This window comes from Vipera berus, assembly GCF_964194415.1.
Source record: "Vipera berus genome assembly, chromosome: 1".
NCBI classification, from domain to species: Eukaryota; Metazoa; Chordata; class Lepidosauria; order Squamata; family Viperidae; genus Vipera; species Vipera berus.
In genome coordinates, this window is record NC_138202.1 from 258662085 (window position 1) to 258680684 (window position 18600).

At 39.3% G+C, this 18600-nt stretch overlaps 1 protein-coding gene across 1 annotated transcript in view; it reads left to right on the forward strand.

Moving 5' to 3' along the window:
* The first annotated feature begins 15568 nt into the window (after nt 1-15568).
* The window catches only part of DCBLD1 (discoidin, CUB and LCCL domain containing 1), a 51963-nt gene continuing 48931 nt past the window's right edge, over nt 15569-18600 (forward strand). The window contains exon 1 of the mRNA XM_081343507.1: nt 15569-15845. Coding sequence (XP_081199633.1) covers nt 15770-15845 — 76 coding nt within the window. The 5' untranslated portion in view covers nt 15569-15769. The remainder of the gene's footprint in view (nt 15846-18600) is intronic.

Sequence of the window (18600 nt, forward strand, 5' to 3'; positions counted from 1 at the left end):
GACAGACTATCATAAATAGACCCAACTAAGTATAGAACATTGGAGAAGCAGTCACATTTCTTCCTTACATAAATAACTAGAGATGATGAGGTGAGCTAAATACAAATATGTATGTCACTGTGTTTTTACCAGATATAGTATAGATTGTTTATTTTATCAGTAGGACCACAAAATAAACAAAATACTGCTTATCAACCCTTAGTTTTTCCTCCCGATTCACTTTTAAATAGTGCAAATTTCACTTTGATACACAATTGTGATATTCACAATACAGTACAATCATACATTCACAATCACTTATCAATCAGATGAAAAGTACTGTATACATTTAAAATTATTTGCATACTACTCTTGCAGGAAAAATCTTCATCATGGTTCAGTCCAAGCCAGGAATAAACAACATGGCGACTGCTTTAGAAAGAAGGCAGCAGTTTATTGAAGAGGAGAGCCAGACAGAAAGATGGCTCTGGAAAAAAAGAGAGCAAGCACATGTAGGGAGTGGGTTTTTATAGCCTCTGGAGCCTTTTGTTTGGAGTTGTTCCTGTGGTGTGAACTTTGACCTGAGTCTGAGTGTGCCCTTTGGTATCTGTGGGTTAATCCTATTATGTCCTGTCTTAGAGTTTGGGTGGGGTATGTAGATTTTAGGTGTCTTTGTCTCCCTAAGCTTCTAGCTGGGGACCTCCAACCTTCCTGGATTATTTACATCTGCATTTCTACAGAGCTGGTTTCTGCTTGTGGGAGGAAGACCTGGAACTATTAAGAAAACTGGGCATGCTTTTCTGCCTCTTTAAGATCCTTTGAGAAAATATATTTTTTCTGTCTTTTTAATATTTCCTTCTCTGGGGGGCTGACTTACCACACTACCTATGTAAGCAATATGACCTATCTGTTCCTCTGGATTACACCATTTCATAAAAACAATTTTAAAAACAGTCAGCATTTAAAATAAAATTATATGTTCTCCTGATCACGAAAACACACACACACACACACACACACACACACACACTGTGTGTCTCAATAAAGACATTCACTCTGAAATCATATATGCTTATATTACTAACATAGTACTTTCCTTATTTGTGGAATTTAAACTTCCTTCCTTCCCTGTATCATGGCTATTGATATTTGGAGGCAAAGGCAAGGTCAGTGAAGGCTCCGTGCAGCATCAGCACATAAAGGAGCATGAAGGGGAAGCAGCTGAGAAATAAACAGCAAAACCCAACGCTTCTCATTATTTTCAGAATTTTATATGAGGGATTACTGAATATACCTTGAGCCACTTTGGAGATGTACAAATTTGCTTCTTCTTCTTCCCAATATGCAATATTGTCCTGTGTCTTAACAGAGCTCAGTTGTCCTCTCCTGTTCTTCACTAATTTTGGAATGCCAAATGCTTGGAGAATTTGATTTTGAGAAAAAGGGAGGGCAGAAAACCTTACTCCAAATGAAAGGGTAAACCCAGGAAGGTAAATGTTGATAGCAGATGGTGGCCAGTGGCCAGGGAAAAGGGGGCAGCCCTGTGCCTTTGGATATGCCAAATCAATGTTTTCAACCTTGACAGTTTTAAGATGTATGGACAAACTCCAAAACATATATGGGAAGGATTATAGATTTAATATTTCAAGGTATGGTAGAACAGGGTTGGATTAAGAGGTAAAAACTCCTTTTATCACAGTATGCAAAGAGGCCATGTGAGATTAAATTTGGGCTGATGGTGAAATGAACTCAGGCTTATAAGGCTGCCACAAAAAGGAGGGGGTCAATTTATTTTTCAAAGCACTAGAAGACAAGACAAGAAACAACAGATGGAAACTAATAAAGGAGAGAAACAACCTGGAATTAAGGAGAGACTTCCTAACAGTGAGGACAATTAACCAGTGGAACAGCTTGACTTCAGACATTGTGGGTGCTTCATCACTGGAGGTTTTTAAGAAAAGACTGGACAGTCACCTGTCTGAAATGGTATAGGATCTCCTGCTTAAGCAGGGGGCTGGAATAGAAGACCTCCAAGGTCCCTTCCAGCTTGATTCTGATTCTGAATCTGAAGAAATATATTAATGAAATAAAACAAATAAAATAGTAATGAAATAAAACAATAAATAAAAATATTAATGAAATAAAGAAATATATCATTAAACAGCATTTTGGAGATGATTTAAATTGCATGTGGAAAAGAGCCTAAGTGAGTATCTTTCCAAGATTCTGCCCAGTATCCATGAAGTTCAGCTCTTCTTTCAACTTGGCAGGCTCCAGATCTGTTGGGTCTATACCCCCAGAATAGCTAAATAAAAGCTTTTCTTTGCTTTAGCAATATTTACCACATTAAAATTAAAATTGATGAATTTACTACGGCTACTGCTTCTCATGAATCTTCAATGGGATTTTAATATTGAGCTATTTTTCAACTTAAGCTGGCAGATAATTTTGTTTTCAGTCTCCTGAGAGATGCACTCCAGAGATCCTAGGTAGGACCACACTTGAAAAAAGTGTTCTAGAGCAAATAATAATGGACCTTACTCATATAGTAACTTTTCCCCATCTATGGATTATCTCATGCATCCTCTCAACTTTGCAAAGTCAGCTTTTTCTCTCTCCTGAATTGCAAACTGAGCTGAGGCTTTGTTACCTCCGGCAAGCTACTGAAGAGGTAGCAAGACTTGAGCCAAGAATTTCTTGGAATTCAGGTCATTAGTTTCTTGGCCACACCATTTTACATCAAATCACCTATTGCTGTGCTAGAAAATGATGCTCTTTGAGCAAATACCTTGCGGCAGAAACAGCCAAATTTATCTACGTATCTCTATTCATATCCATATCCATATCCATATACACACTTTTGTGGGAAAGAAATGGATAGCCATCTGGACTGCCAGTTAGGAATTCTATGTTTACAGAAAACAAATTTATATATTTATTGGGGAAGGCAGGACTAAAAAAGAGAAGGCATGATGCTTTCACCAGAAATATGCTGAGAACAAAGTACTGTATTGTTCTCAGGGATTGAGAACTATGTACAGAAATAGTACGGGCCAAGAAGAAAGAGCAACAGTGCAGACCTTGGTAGGAATTCAAGTATGTTAACTGTGGCAAAGCAAAGCAAGGTCTCATTTAAAAATTCCAGCAGGCATCCAATGATCACTTATGATATAAATAAATGAATAAATGAAGAAAGGAAAAAAGAAAGAAAGGAGAGAGAAAGAGAAGGAAAAAAGAAGGGAAGAGAGAAAAAGAGAAAGGGAAGGAAGAAAGAAGGAAAGGAAGAGAGAAAGAAAATTTCAGTCTTCAACCATATTTTCTACGGCATATCCAAATCACATCCAAGAATCCCATGGGCAAAAATATTTGTGTGCTTTGGCTGATAGTTTCAATGTAATACACACTGAAAATAGAAAAGTATTTTATTTCATTTAAGTTCTATTTTAAGGGTTAAAAAGCAAGTTGATGATATGAGATAGACTTTGGACATTTTGCTCCAATCTCTGGCCTACGCCCTTTTTCATGAATCAAATTATGTGAGCTGGCAAAAATGCTACAGTTTGAATGTTTCATCACAGATCAGACCATACTCCAATCATGGCTATGTATCAATCACAGGTTTAATAAAATAAATCTTTAATTTTGCCCTTGTTTATCTGCACAACAACTTTATAATAAGACATATTAGGTTCCCATGAGAACACATCTAATTCCCATTTCACAGGCAGATTAATTCAGCACCATTTTGGAGTTTCTCTCAGTCTAAAGCAAGTGTATTGTTCCCTAGCAAGGACAAGGTGAAGAGGATTCAGTCACTGTTAAATAGGAATGCAGATGAAAATCCTTTTAGCTCAAAACAGATGCTGATTGAAGAGGATGATGATGAATGATGAGAGTCAGTCAGAAATGGTAAGATAAAAATAATAGTTGTTTTCAGCTGCTCTCACAGACCATTGATGCATAGTGGTTACTTTTTCCAATGGAGAATTTCTGGGACAGCTGGTGCCTGCAGGGAACTCTGGGATCTTTTTGGATCAGGTTGCATCCAGACTTGGCTAAGCACCAGAGGATTTTAGGATTTAAGCAGCTGTAATGTGGATGGCTACAGCCATTAACATGAATGGGACACTCGATGTAGGCATGGAAGGGCAGAGTAAAAGGACTGAAGGGACCCAAGAGTGGCCTAGACAGATTATAAGAGACAATGAATTTATTTATTTTATTTATAAAATTTATTGGCTGCCCATCTCACCATAGGGTAACTCTGGGTGGCTTACAGTAACATCTAAGTTAAAACATAAAAAGTTAAAACATAAAAAGTTAAAATCAAACATTAAAACCAAAGACATATGGGTTGGGATCTGTTATTACCCGCGTTTCCCCAAAAGTAAGACCTGCCCCCAAAATAAGCCCTAGCTTGATTTTTTGGGAGTGGGCCTAATATAAGTCCTATCCCAAAAATAAGCCTGGGTTTTGGGATGAGGCACACGCCTAAAAATCAAGCTAGGGCAGGGATGGGGGGGTGGAGCTGCCCCCATGCGCCCTGCACCCTCTTACCATTGCAGCCAGACCTCCCATGAATTGACACCTGCCTCTCCTCGCTGGCTCACTTCTTCTGCGGCATCCCCCGGCCTGCATTTCACATTCTGGAAAGGCTTCTGCAAATTCAATCCATAGCTCAGTTCTCGGCTGCAGAGGCCTGGAAAGGCCTCTGATGGTGAAATGCAGGCCAGAGAGCCATTCTCAGCTGCAGAGGCATTTTCTTTGGCAGAAGAAGTGGGCTGGCTGGGCGGGGCTGTCAGTGCCACTGCCATGAGGTGAAAGGAAAAGACACCCCTGAAAATAAGACCTGGTGCCTCTTTTGGGGAAAAAAAATAAGAAGACCAGGTCTTATTTTCAGGGAAACACAGTACTCAATCAACCACCTCCATTGTGTTATTCCCCCACTGGGGCCCACAACCTGACTGGCAATCCTATGTCTTTATGCCCTTACAAAAAAACAGGATAGGCGGGTTGGGGCCAATCTCACTGTATGATCGTTATGAGTCTATGGGGATTTGACCCAGTGATTTGAAAATCTCAGTCCAGCACTCTGGTTTGATAGTGGTATAACAAGTAAAGCTATCATCTCTCTCCCACCTATTTCAAAGTGGCTTATACTGAAATGAAACCACCCATTCATCTTTACAGGTAGTCCTGGACTTGGACCACAACTGAGCCCAAAATTTATGTTGCTAAGTGAGCCACTTGTTAAGTGAGTTTTGCTCCATTTTGCGACCTTTCTTGCCACATTTGTTAAGTGAATCACTGCAGCTGCTAAGTTAGTAACACGGTTGTTAAGTGAATCTGGCTTCCCCAATGACTTTGCTTGTCAAGAAGGTCGCAAAAGGTGATCACATGACTCTGGGCCACTACAACCATCATAAATATAAGTCAGTTGCCAAGCATCCAAATTTTGATCACGTGACCACAGGGATGCTGCAACAGTCATAAGTGTGAAAAATGGTCATAATTACACTTTTTGTAACTTTGAACAGTCACTAAGTGAACTGTTGTAAGTCAAGGACTACCTGTATTTACCAACTTCCTATCACCATCTACTGTACATACATGTTTCAGTGGCACAGGATAAATGGATGGATGGATAGATGGATGGATGACATAGACATACAGGCAGACAGACAGACAGATTTCTTCTTTAAGAAATCTTAATTGTGTTTTACACAATTAAAACATGATTACTTAGTTGATATGACAAATAATTAATGCTTTATTAAGGTAATAGCAGAATACTGTCTCACAAATCTGATATGTTAAAGTTTGATCCAGTGATTTAGGATTGACTGATTGAAAGAAAGTCCTGCATGTACTTAAAATTTCAAGCCTACATTCAATGGCTATAGAGGAAACCCAGTGAATTCAGCAGGATACCTATTAAACATATTCTGGATCACATTATATATTTTCTCTTGAAAGTTCAGTAAATTCTGAATTTCACAGAAACTGCACAGTTGTATTAATATATACCAATGAACTATATAACTACTGAAAGTCACCCATTTCTGATTTTAAAATGTGTCATTTTATACAGATTGGACTGGATGGGATTTTTCTTGTCTTTTCCAGATCTTCCCTGGCTATTTTAATTCTGCTTCTATGGCACTTTTGTCCTTCATTTTAAAGTTGGAGCTCCTGATTTCTGATCACATGTGAAAAAATCTGTCCTTTATTTAGGTGCCAATTTGAAAGCTGAACCCTTGAAAACCTAGCACTAGGTATCAGTGAAAGATGAGTCAACTTTTCCAGGCATCAGGCCCAATATTACAAGATGCTGGCCACCCACATCTTTTATTAATTTCAAAGGGTACTGTAAGTTCACAGCATCCTGGAAGATGGTTATATACCTTACTTACATGCTTCAGAGCAGATGAGGTATCAGATAATCCAACTGGCCATAAATTATATTCAGATTACAGTTTGCTGCTTGCTTTTCTTGAGAAATATAGCCAACATATGCTATCTGGAGATTCTTTGCAGGTTTCACCATAATAATAATAAATTGAAGATGTTCAGTTTTGGTTTCCTTATACCTTCAGCCAATCATTAAGTTATCATCTACAATGGACTTGAATTGATCTGAATTAAGGAACTCATTATTCCTTTACAATATATAAAGGATCAGTATATATTGCCAGTAATGAGAGGCATTGTTTACTACACTTCTTCACATCATCTCTCTTTCAGCCTGCACCTCTAGACAAAATCTCCCTTTGATGTTATTCTGGTTGCAAAATTTACCCATCATAATAGTATACTGATGGGAAAGGACACCACACATCTTTAGCCTGACATAGAAAAGAAGATGACAGCACATTCCCAATTCAGAAAGCTGGAGCATTCTTTGTACTCTTTTTAGTTTTGACCCCTGTGGCCAGGAGGTCAAAATCTGTTTAGTGTGTGTGTGTGTGTGTGTGTGTGTGTGTGTGTGTGTTATTTTTTGAAGCAATGCACTTTGGTTGACTGACTCCACAAGAGATTAGTTGGATGCCCAAGATCCAAGAGTTCTTTTCCTGTGGAAGGCTTAACTGGTTGAGAGAGAAGGAATGGCATGACCTTGGCAGGAAAAGCCATCTCAACTCAGCCAGCAAGTTTCTCATAGTTTTTAGCTGGCTGTCAAGTATATTGCTGTGCCCTTCTACAGGGTCTCATTTTGAACTGTCAAATAATATGATCCCCAAGGAAATGAAGGTTAGCAAGTCAGTGAAGAAAAGCATGATTCTGCATCAGAATCAGGGGCTGACTAACATTCCAAGAGTCAAATTGCTAAGAAGAGAGCTGAGGTTTATCGGTACCTGTTCATAGTTCTTCTCCCTTCTGGATTGCTGGAGCAACTTAAATGTGCAAATAATAATGTCAGCTACAGCACTAATAAACAAACTTTGGCTGAAAGTTTTAGCGTGTGCTTCAATGTTATCCGGCAATATCTGTGGCAATAGCATAGCACAATATAGGAGAATAAACCCATCAGGACAAGATTGCATTTAGAAGACAAAGGTCACTCATTCGAAGACAGCAAAGGTCCACATTTTGGACAGAGAGGACTGCTGGTTTGAAAGAGGGGTCCAAGAGGCCATCTATGTCAAAAATTGAACAGCCCCCTCTCAACAGAGGGGGAGGGATACGACATCATCTATCTCAGTCCTTTCAACAGTTCCAGGAAGGCTCCACACCCATTTGCACCACTCAGGTGACCCTGATGACACAGATAAACCTCCAATGACTCTCTAAAAGAATGCAAATGACCAGCTGTTGGCATGGGATATAAATCCTTACATTCCTCACCATCCAGTCAGAGCTGAAGAAGCTTCTTGAATGCGAAGCGAAAGGTCTTCAAAGGAAAAACAAGAAAGTCCAGTTGCCTCGTGAAAAAGCATCTTTGGGACAACTATGAGCTGGATGACTTGAGAATCTTCATAGACATGTGGCAATAGCAGTTAACAAGTTGCCTAGTTTTAAAACTGGGGCTGTTTGGGGTGAGGGGAGTGTAATTTTTTTATTATTATAAATTTGTCTGAATATGTAGCATTCCACTTTGGCAGTGTTTTATTTATGAAAGGGGACTTGGAAATTTAATAGACAAACAACACAGTTATTTATTTCAATGCTTGTTTAGAAAGCATATTTTTGTGAGATTGTAGATCTTTTAAACACACATTTCTAGAGTGGATTTTTTTTGTTTATGAAGCATACATATAATAATTTGCTTATTTAAGACAGTTCTAGCTTATGAGGTATTATTTTATTGTCATGATTGCTATTAGGAATAAGAAGCAATACTCATCACAGAAATAAGCCAAACAAACAAGCAAGCAAGCAAAAGGATGCTATAGGATCAATCCAAACACTTACAATTGTATATGGAGAAGATGTAGTGGATTATATGAAGCTCCCTTATGATGTGAGAGTTAGACCCTGATCTAGGTAGTGTTGCCTACTCAGATGGAGGTTCTTTAGGATTTTTGACCACCATTTTTCTTGCAATCAAACCTTCTTAGTTATAGATGCTGAAGAACTGGCACATGGAATCTATCTCCAAAGGGGAATGAAATTTATTTGAGAAAATTTATATTGCCGCTGAACTCACTCTCATGTCTCCAGGTGACTTACAAGGAGAAAATCCCAACACAGAAAAATACAAAAAACAATACCCCACCACCACTCCACTAGTGATAACAATCAAAGAGCTATTTATTTAGTTGATATAGTTGTTAAAAGGCATCAGTAAAAACTCAGGAGACCATGAGTTCTGCTTAAACACAAAGCAATCTGAGTGGCTTTGGATAGTCACTTTCTCTCAGCCCTAAAAAGAGGAAGGCAATGGCCAAACTATTTCTGAAAACCTTGCCAAGAAATCTGCTGGGATTTGTCCCGGTAATCATCAGGAATTACATCTGATTCAAAGGCATGTGCTTTTTTCTCATATGAAAACAAGTCTTCTATTATGAATGACAGCCTTCATTCCAGAACTAAGTACTCATATAAGTTTTATGTTTGAAAAATAGTCCAAATATATCTCTAGAATGCAAACTGATTAAGATGCCACTGGAAAGGCATAAATTGTCAGTGAATTCAAGATCTATTAATTCTAATGTTTATCCACCCAGTATTGTAAATGTCATACATGTCCACCCTGTTGTCCAAAACTAGGAAATCAGCAGTGTTTCTGGCAGACAGAAGGGGAGATAAAGAATTGGGTGGACAGGGTGGACGGATAAGAATTCAGATTGGTTGGATCTACTGTGGTTTGTTAGAATCTCCTACCCAACAATCAGAACTGAACGGGGGGAAAAGAAATAAAATTCAAAACATATTGAGTTTATTCTGAGCTCAAAAGTGTTTCTTCAATACCAAAATGTAACCAAGGTCCAATCATTTCATACACAAATCAATTTCTATTTTATTTCATGAGCTTTCTTCATTTCCATTGTATAATTTGGTGAGGAAAGAGATTTGATTGTTAAATCAGTAATAGGAATGTGATAACAGAGGGGAAAGAATCCTTTCTTAAATGGATACATGCTTATTTATAATAGATAAATAGAGTCTTGGGGTGGGGGCACCTTTGTAAAGACTTACATGAGCAACCAAAAAACCCCTCTATATTATCATAGCTAGGTCAATATTTCCATATATTCACAGACCTGGTTTACAGCACTAGGAAGGTATACCTGGATGAAAGCTTATACAGCATCAAATATGTTTAACCATGCCATGGCTGGCAATCCTCCACATTTCATAATCATATTATGCCTTAGTAGCAAAAGGAAAAGGTGTGTGTGTGTGTGTGTGTGTGTGTGTGTGTGTAAGTCCATTGCTGCTCCAAAACAAACACTGGTATAGCACGATGGTTTAACAAACATTACCTCACTTTTGTGAAAATGGACAACAATTAAAGAAATAAAAAGAATGGAGAGAGGAAATTACCACACTATTCTTTGTGAAATGCACAGAGGAAAGGGTAGCATTATTTTGCGAGGACCAACATATAATTGCAGTTTAAGATAGTACTAGTTTCAGCCATTTCAATATTTTAACTGAGCTCAGACCTCTCTAATATCTTGTTCTGCATAATTCCTAGATTCTTCTGTCATTCCTATTTCTCAGATTAAAAGTATTGCAGGCTTGGAATTGTGTGGACTCTATTCGCATCCAACTGGAAGGCCAGAAACGAAGATATTCTTCTGTCACAGAGTCAGTATAGTTATTATTACTGATACTTTCATGGCATTTTCATCTTGGTTCAAGCTTACTGTAGACTCTCTTTGCATTCAAGGACGGTTTCCAGCCAGGCTTCGGAATCCTGCCACAAGACCAGAGATTCAAATGCCTTCTTAGAAAGAACAAGTGCCACAGAAGTCATCTGCAACATAATTTCTCTTGTAAACAGATACTTTCATTGACATCACATTCATGATCTCTCTTGCTGTATATGATCTTATGATGTTTAGGCCAGCTCCTATCTATGTTTTTAATTATTATTTAATCTGATTATTTTTTGTCATGAAAATGATTAATTTCAATAAGAAAATATTCATTTCTGTATGAGTTGATATTTATTTCCTTTGAAAACTCTCTCTCTCTCTCTCTCTCTCTCTCTCTCTCTCTCTCTCTCTGTGTGTGTGTGTGTTTGTGTGTGTGTGTGTGTGTGTGTATATATGTGTATCCTACACATATGTAGGATAATGGTGACACCCTGTGGTTGGAATAAACTACTACGACATAGTTTTGTCTCATTTCCTAGGATTTCATATTCAGCCCTGGAAGAAGGTGGTATTAATAGAGATTTCAGAAGTAAGTTGCCCCAACTGACCTCAGAGGATTCCACCCAACAGAAATTTCTCCTACGCAAGCCCCACTAAAATAGGTTGGGGCTGATTTATGAAATGCACAAATAATTGCCCAAAACTAGTGGGATTCCTTGAATCACTGGGCAAATCAGAATTTCATACAAATACACATGCTCAGATACTATATTTGCAGATGTTTCTATCAGATGTCTCATAGAACAACACCTATACCTGAGCATTGTAGCATAATTCCTCCTTCAATTCTATTCCCTTGTACATTTCCTAAGCCAACTCTGGACATCTAGGGATTGGTATGATTCGTTGTACCATGCATAAAATGATGACAGGGGCAGTGCAGGGCTGGGGCAAGAACACCACCAAACTCAGAGAGCACCAAGGACCTCATAGAAAAGTAAAGGGAAATCTAACCTCAAATGGATGTCTGTTCATGTAAAATGTTAAGATGCTGAGTTCTCTCTCCTTCTGCATCAACAGTGTCAAATTTCCAGATGTCTGAGAACTTTTTGCAAAAGATTTTATCAGCCTGGCCACCTCAGATGATTACTTTTAGGAGGAATTCTGCTTGTCCTCTTCTCAGCTTGGTCTTTTCTGAGACCACTTCTCCCTAATGCAATGTTATGATCCACTTTTGTTCTACAAGCTGCTTAGTTCTTCTTCAGGGCAATCCCTTATGATAGTGTCACATTAAGGCAGAGAAAAAAATACACAGTATTCAGTACATAGAATCACTGAGTGCCCTTCTTTCCATTGGTCACAAAAACAGACACATTTTTTCCACAGTATGACAAATATTATTCTCTAAGTATAGTATACTATGGGGATCTGCAAAGTACCATAAGGTGCAACATAAAATTAGCCTCTTTAAAATTTTCCTGAAAAATTGCAATTATCTCTGTTGGGAAGAATATCTGTGGAAATGACTGTATTCCCTCAAATGTTGTTCTTATTTCAGAGACTACCTGTTTTGAGAACTGAAACAGTGGCAAAAAGATATATCTAGATTTATATAGCAGAGGAAGAAACCAAAGGTTAAATAAATACAGGATTCGCCAGGAAAAGAAAGTGGATAATTGTGATTATCTGATTTAAATTGTATTTTGCTGACTTGTGTTTGATTTGGATGAAAGAATGGCTTTTGTTAAGAAATTAATAAGTCTTAGAATTATAAGATCATGATCTGAGGCTTGGGTGGCACAATTATTTATGGTAGGATAAAGTTAAAGGAAGATTTTAAAAATCATGTCAGGAATGACATATAACAAATATGGAATAGCTATAAAACCAGGCTATGCCCAAAAATACCTTTATTGGCCAGCTCAAGAAGTGTTTTACAGAAAAGAAACAACACGCAAAGACAAATGGCTAATATACAGTGATATGTTTTCCTGTACAGTAGAAGAGGAAAATGGGAGGCTTAAAATGAAATCAAGAGAACAATTGCATAGGGATTTAGTTTTCAATGGCTGTCATATTAAGATAAATATTTAATATAGATTTAAAATGTACTGGAAATAAAATATGATAAATCAGAATTTGAAAATGAAGCATTGCATGTACAGGTGGATTGGATGACCTTCCTTGCATCAGCAAAGAGGAAAACACATTACTGTTGTGGTGAGGCCAAAAATGTCAGAGGAAGGTCTGGGGCAAGCTGAGGTTGACATCATACATTTCTGCTCTTTCAAAATGGTTGGAGGCCTGGCCTCACCTTAACGTAAATAAGTCAGGGTTGGTCATAAGAGCTAATAGAGATGCTAATCCAAATTCTCTTAAGTCAGAGGTCTCCAACCTTTCTTGGTTGGTGGACCAGAGGGAAAGGGAAGCAATTTACACACATGCGCGCATACACACAAACACACAAATGGGGCCACGAGCACACACAACGCAAACGGGGTGGTGCTAGCTAGCACCGCCCAGTTTTTGTGCCGCATGCCGCCTGGTTTTCCCCCATTTTCGCACCGTGAAGCACCTGGTTTTCATGCACAGCCCGGGTTTTCGTGCTGTGCACTGCCTGGTTTTCACACCATGCGCAGCTTGGTTTTCCTCCATTTTGTGCTGTGTGCTTCCATTTGCATAGTGGTGGTGCCCCATTTTCACTGCACAGCGTCCCGTTTGCATAGCAGCGGTGGCACTAGCATGAGTGGGGGTGTGTGCACACCTGTGCGCTCTGGCCAATGTGTACCACAGCCTGGTGGCCAGTAGGCCACAGATTGGTAGTGGGCCGCGGACCTCAGGTTGGGGACCTCGGCTCTAAGTTATGTCTATATAAAAAATCTGGCAAATGTTCCAGAAGCCAAGTTTTCTTCCTTTCTGAGAAGTGAATTTAAGATTTATTTCCAGTAGATGGCAGTGTAACATGCTGTCAATTAGATTTGCCAATGAAAAACAAGTTTAAAAATCCTGGATTCTTTTGATTCCATCCTACTGGTGATACGTTTCTTCTTCAATCTTGGATCCTCTACCTTAGAGTTTGAGGGTTCCTATAATTTTTCATTCTTGCTACTCTTTTGATTTATCATCGGTGTTTTCCTTTAAAATTTTAAAGACACAGCTAATTTCCTTTGTAGATCCTGTTAAACATCCTTTCCTAAGTCATTGTTTTTGGCCTGTCAATTGTATATTCATACATATCTCTGCCTTGACAACATTTGTTTGATATTTGTCATTTCTTCAATAACATCTTTTGGGGAAGTCTATCCATAGAAGTAAACATCATTACTGACACTGTTGATATTGTGGCTACTATTTTCTGATTTCATTCTTCATAGGTCTTCTTCGGTACTTTTATTGTTAGAACATTTTGCAACATTTCGCAGGTTTGTAAATCTTTCTTCTGCCTAAAATAATTAGTCCTCTCTATTTGCCAAGTTTTTGAAATCATAAGATCTTTGTTGGACCTTGGAAAAATCTAAACAGGACCTATTTCCTATGATAAGCTGTTTGTTCTTTGTAATTAATTACAAAATCTTATTGTAAGTTTCAATATTCCAGTTTTTATCTGACAGCCTCTTTACAACTTTCTAAGATCAAAATCTTATTTGCCTTTTTGTTGTTGGTTTCCTTTAAATTCCTAAGCTTTCTTTCACACAGGATTGAAGGCAGACTCATCTGGTGTTTTCAGACTTGTTGGTCTCAAGCTATCTAATAGTAGTTAATGAGTAATTTCTGAAGTGATTAGAAAATGAGGTTTATGAACTTAAGTGTTTTTAATGACTCAACCATGATGTGAGCAAGATGGCTGATCCTGTTGTCTCCAGGTGCTCAAACCTGCAGAAAACCACTGTCTGGGGTCTCCTTGCACATAACAGTCACCCAAGCACATGTGGGCAATCTTCCAACATCTCCTTATCTGGAGATGTCCCAAGGAACAGGTCTTCCCACTGGCTCTGTGGCTTCTGCTTTTGTAGCGCTGTCTTCAGTTTTCCATGACTTCCCCAGAGGATTCAAGGATGATTTCCACTGAACGGAAATCATATTCTTGAGACAGAGGTATGAGGTTCCAGTTTATTTATTTATTTATTTTATTGGATTTATATACCGCCCTTCTCCGGAAGGACTCGGGGCGGTGTACAGGGCAGTTAAAACACAATATACAAAGTTAAAAATAAATTAAATTAAATTAGCCCCAACAAGTAAATCACATTCTAAAAATTTAAAATCCCAAACCCTCAGTCCAGGCTGGCAAGCTCAAATAACCAGGTTTTCAGGTCGCGGCGAAGAGCGAAGGTTGGGAGCCATCCGGAGCTCAACAGGGAGCTGGTTCCAGAGGGCAGGCGCGCCCACAGAGAATGCTCTCCCCCTGGGGGCCGCCAGTCGGCATTCCCTGGCCGACGGCACCCTGAGGAGGCCCTCTCTGTGGGAGCACACAGGACGATGGGAAGTTGACACCGGCAGGTGTTCCCGTAAATATTGTCTATTCCTCAGCTGATGCTCATAATACTTTGTGCATCTTTGTACCCTACTTTGTGCATACTTTGTACCTTACTTTTTCCTAAAACTATAAATGTTAAGATTTGTCTACTTGCCTACAATAAGTACTAATTTATTTATTTATTTTGCTAAAGAGGAAAATTAAGAGAGGGAAAGGGTGCAATTTATAGGAATGATGATAAACACTTCTGTGTCGCATGTATGTTCTGTAACAGTAAGGTAATGTAATATCAAGTGCACTGCGGTCGAGTCTCGGTGAGAGAGGATCTAGGAATAATAATAATATAATAATAATAATATTCTTCACTGGGAATAGGGGTCGAGGGAGAATCCAGGGACTCCTGCTTTGGAAATCGAGCTTGTTATTAAAAGTCTAAGGTTTGATCAGCTTTCCTCCGCAACAACCGTATTTTTTTTCTTCCGAAAAAGCCGGGTTCCTCCCCCCCCCGCCCCGCACTGCCAAATGCTTTATAACAGGGGTCTTCAAACTTGGCCCTTTTATGACTTGTGGACTTCAACTCCCAGAATTCCTCAGCCAGAATTCTGGGAGTTGAAGTCCACAAGTCATAAAAGGGCCAAGTTTGAAGACCCCTGCTTTATAACGTCACCTGCACGGCGACCAGACGTGAAGGGAGATCGACCGGCCACGCGGCGAACGAGAAGACAACAGATCCTTTTCCCACAAGGACCCAGAGGGAGGGGCTGGACCCGAGGCTCCGCCCCTTCCCGAGATCCAATCAGAAGAGCGGTGCTTCTTGCTTTCTTCCTTCCTCGCTTCCTTTGCCCGCGGGTGGGAGGTTGGTAGCCAGAGGGAAGCGCTGCTCGTCTGGCTTCAGAGGATACGAGGCGTCTCTTTGGGGACGTCGCGTCCTTTGAAGAAAGAAAGAGCGGCTGCGGCGCATCAAGCTTTTTTTCCCCAGCCGGGCGCGGGAGGAAGTTTTGAAAAGGGCTGGGAGAAGCAAGCGAGCGGGGCCAGCAGGTCCAGGGACTATATGGGGTGCAGTCGGGAGCTGAGTGTCCTCCTGCTGCTGCCCGCTTTGTTATCCTGGAGCTCGCCGGCGAAGCTCGGTGAGTCGGCCTGCCTGCTAGGCTGCACGTTGGGGTAGGAAGGTTGAGTGGAGCGAGGAGTGGGGGTGAGAGCCTGGAGGTGGATGGACACCCGCTGAGGCACGATTCTTACGTGCTGACTCTCTGGACCGAGCGGACGAGCCCTTTCTTTGCATGCCAGACTTTTTCCCCTTTCGGGCGAAGCTCCTTTACACCCGGAGGTCGTAAGAGTGCTCGAGGTTTCTTTCTAGAGGCGTTCGAAACCTTCAAGCTTGCCTTTTATCCCGGTGCATCTTCAAAAACGTTGGCATTAAAAAACGGGCTGGGCTGTTTTTGTTAACGCTGAACAGACTTCTTCTCTTTAAAAACCTGGAATCGAGGCGCAACCAAAGGCTAGAAGTTGTTGATTGCCCGAGTTAAGATTTGTGGTATTCCGATATTGTCTGTCGTTTTTATCCTGTAGTAGTTCTTTTTACCTGCTTTCAATTTCAGCGATTGTTAACAACAACAACAACAAAAAACACCTGAGTTGTGTCTATTTTGCAAATGGATAACTGGGCCCGTAAAGTTCCCCGATCCACTCTTTGACCTTAAGCATTCTGGAAGTAGAGGGTTTTTTTGTTTGTTCGTTTGTTTTAAAGAGCCTTGGATTCTCCAATGTAATATAGAGGGTTCTTCTGGCATGTACATCTGAATCCTTCATTACTATCATCTTGTTTGCAGGGTATCTTGGTATATTAGAGATGGGCACATGTATTGCTCAGAAGTGAGGTAGCCATATTGAGAACTGTGGGCTTGTCCTGCCTAATAAATTCCTACCTTTTCACATGGAGTAGAAAAATCAGAATCAGGATTCAGTTTCTAGTTTGGGAATACCTGCACAGTCACGGAAAGGGTAAGAGATTCCACCTGATTGCAAAAAGAGACCTGCACAGTTACAGTTTCTTTTCCATTCTTCCTGAGCAATGTGGAGAAAGCTGTGAGTGGAATGAATGGAGTTAGCACATTCACATTTATGAATGCCTGAATAAGGCTGTGGGTCATGCTGGGATAAGATTCTGATGGGTCTCACTCCAACATGTGTACCTAAGGTTTGATAAATGTTGTGTTGAAATGAAATATTACACTGATAATATTGACACTGGTTAATTCAAGTACATGTTACCAAACACCTTTTTATCCTGTAGAAGCTGGGTCTTGTCTGAGGAAAAAATCATCTGCAAATCCCAGAAATCACACTTAACCTTTAAAAAGCATGGTGTGTGAAATGTATCTTTTTAAGGTGTTTGGAATTTGTGGCTTTAATTCCTCTAGCATACCTTTCAGGTTTTCTCTGCAAAATTAAATCCCAGAGTGATTGTGGACCTGTTTTAAGCAACATGGTTTACGATTAGCAAATGGGTGATCATATTCTTTATTATTAGCTGCTTGCTTTTCAACTTCAAACTAGTTTTTCTACAGCATAGTCTCAAAAAGAAACCCCCGCTGTGTACTAGGATGTACCCTTGATTTGCTTTCTTTTTAAAGGAATAAATCCTTCAGTATTTATTTTGTTCAGGTGAACTTTGCTATTTGTAACCTTGTGGGAATTTCAGCTATCAGAACAATCAGTTGTAACTGAGAAATAGATAACGGGTGAATACATGTTAGCACATGCAAATGGTTCCTTTAAAATTATACTGTGCAAATGCAGTGTTCTAAAATTGCTGACTTTTTGACATACAGTATGGTTCTTACTTCCTCTGAAGTTTTAAACTTCCACAAGACTGCCTTAATACAGTATTCTGTTAATTAAGAAGACTAAAAATACCCAGTTGCTGTAGTTAAACAAAAATATTGAAAAATATGAGTAGATCTCGCAGAGGATGGCCAAATACAGCAGTGGTCCTCAATCTTTTCTTCCCCATGACTCCCTTTAAATACCTTTTGTAGCCATGGACCATGGTGACAGACCCCCAAGGCTTAACTCAAGATTTAAATCACAACATTTCTTCAAGCTTTCCTGGACGCTCTTTGATGACATTGTGTCCCCTCCAGGAGTCTGTGGACCACAGGTTGAGAATCACTGTTCTACAGCAATTTAAAAGGGGAAAGATTCTTTCTTTTGAACTTTGGTTTGTCTAATAAGCTAGAAAACATGGCTTTGCAAATAGAACCTTGAGTTATACTGTATTAGTTGATTTGAGTGCTTTATATTGTTTGACCCAGTTATTTCATGACAGCTTTATCTGTTTATCTAGTTATAAGATTGTAAAAGAACTACTTTGAGGGGGAAAGGGGGAAAATACAAAATCCATAGTTTGGTCAACATATTCATTAGAATTTATAACTGTAGTTTTCTAAAACAAAAGGTGGTGGTGGAGAATAGTAAGGTTCCGAATTCTCAAGAAGATAATACACAAAATAGGAGATAGGAGAAAAAATGTGTTTAAGGAAATAGGACAACAGTTCTGATAAAGAAGCCTGCAATTTAAATGGAGAATTTTGCAAAGTGCATTAGTCACTGAGTATTGCAAGTATCTGATTGTATCTAGTGCAGTAAAGAAGTAATACATACAGTTTCTTAAAACCCTTGAAGATCAGCTATATCTTAGACCTGTTTTTCACTTTGGGCAAAACTAAGCATTAATAAAAAATATTTTATTTGTTATACCTTTTAAAAAGCCCAAGAATGAGTGCTGAGGGATCAGTTGTTTCAAACTTATATTAGTAGGTAACTAGGCAAATCAGTGCTTGTATCTCAGCTTCTTTCCCATCAGCATTACAATACAAAACT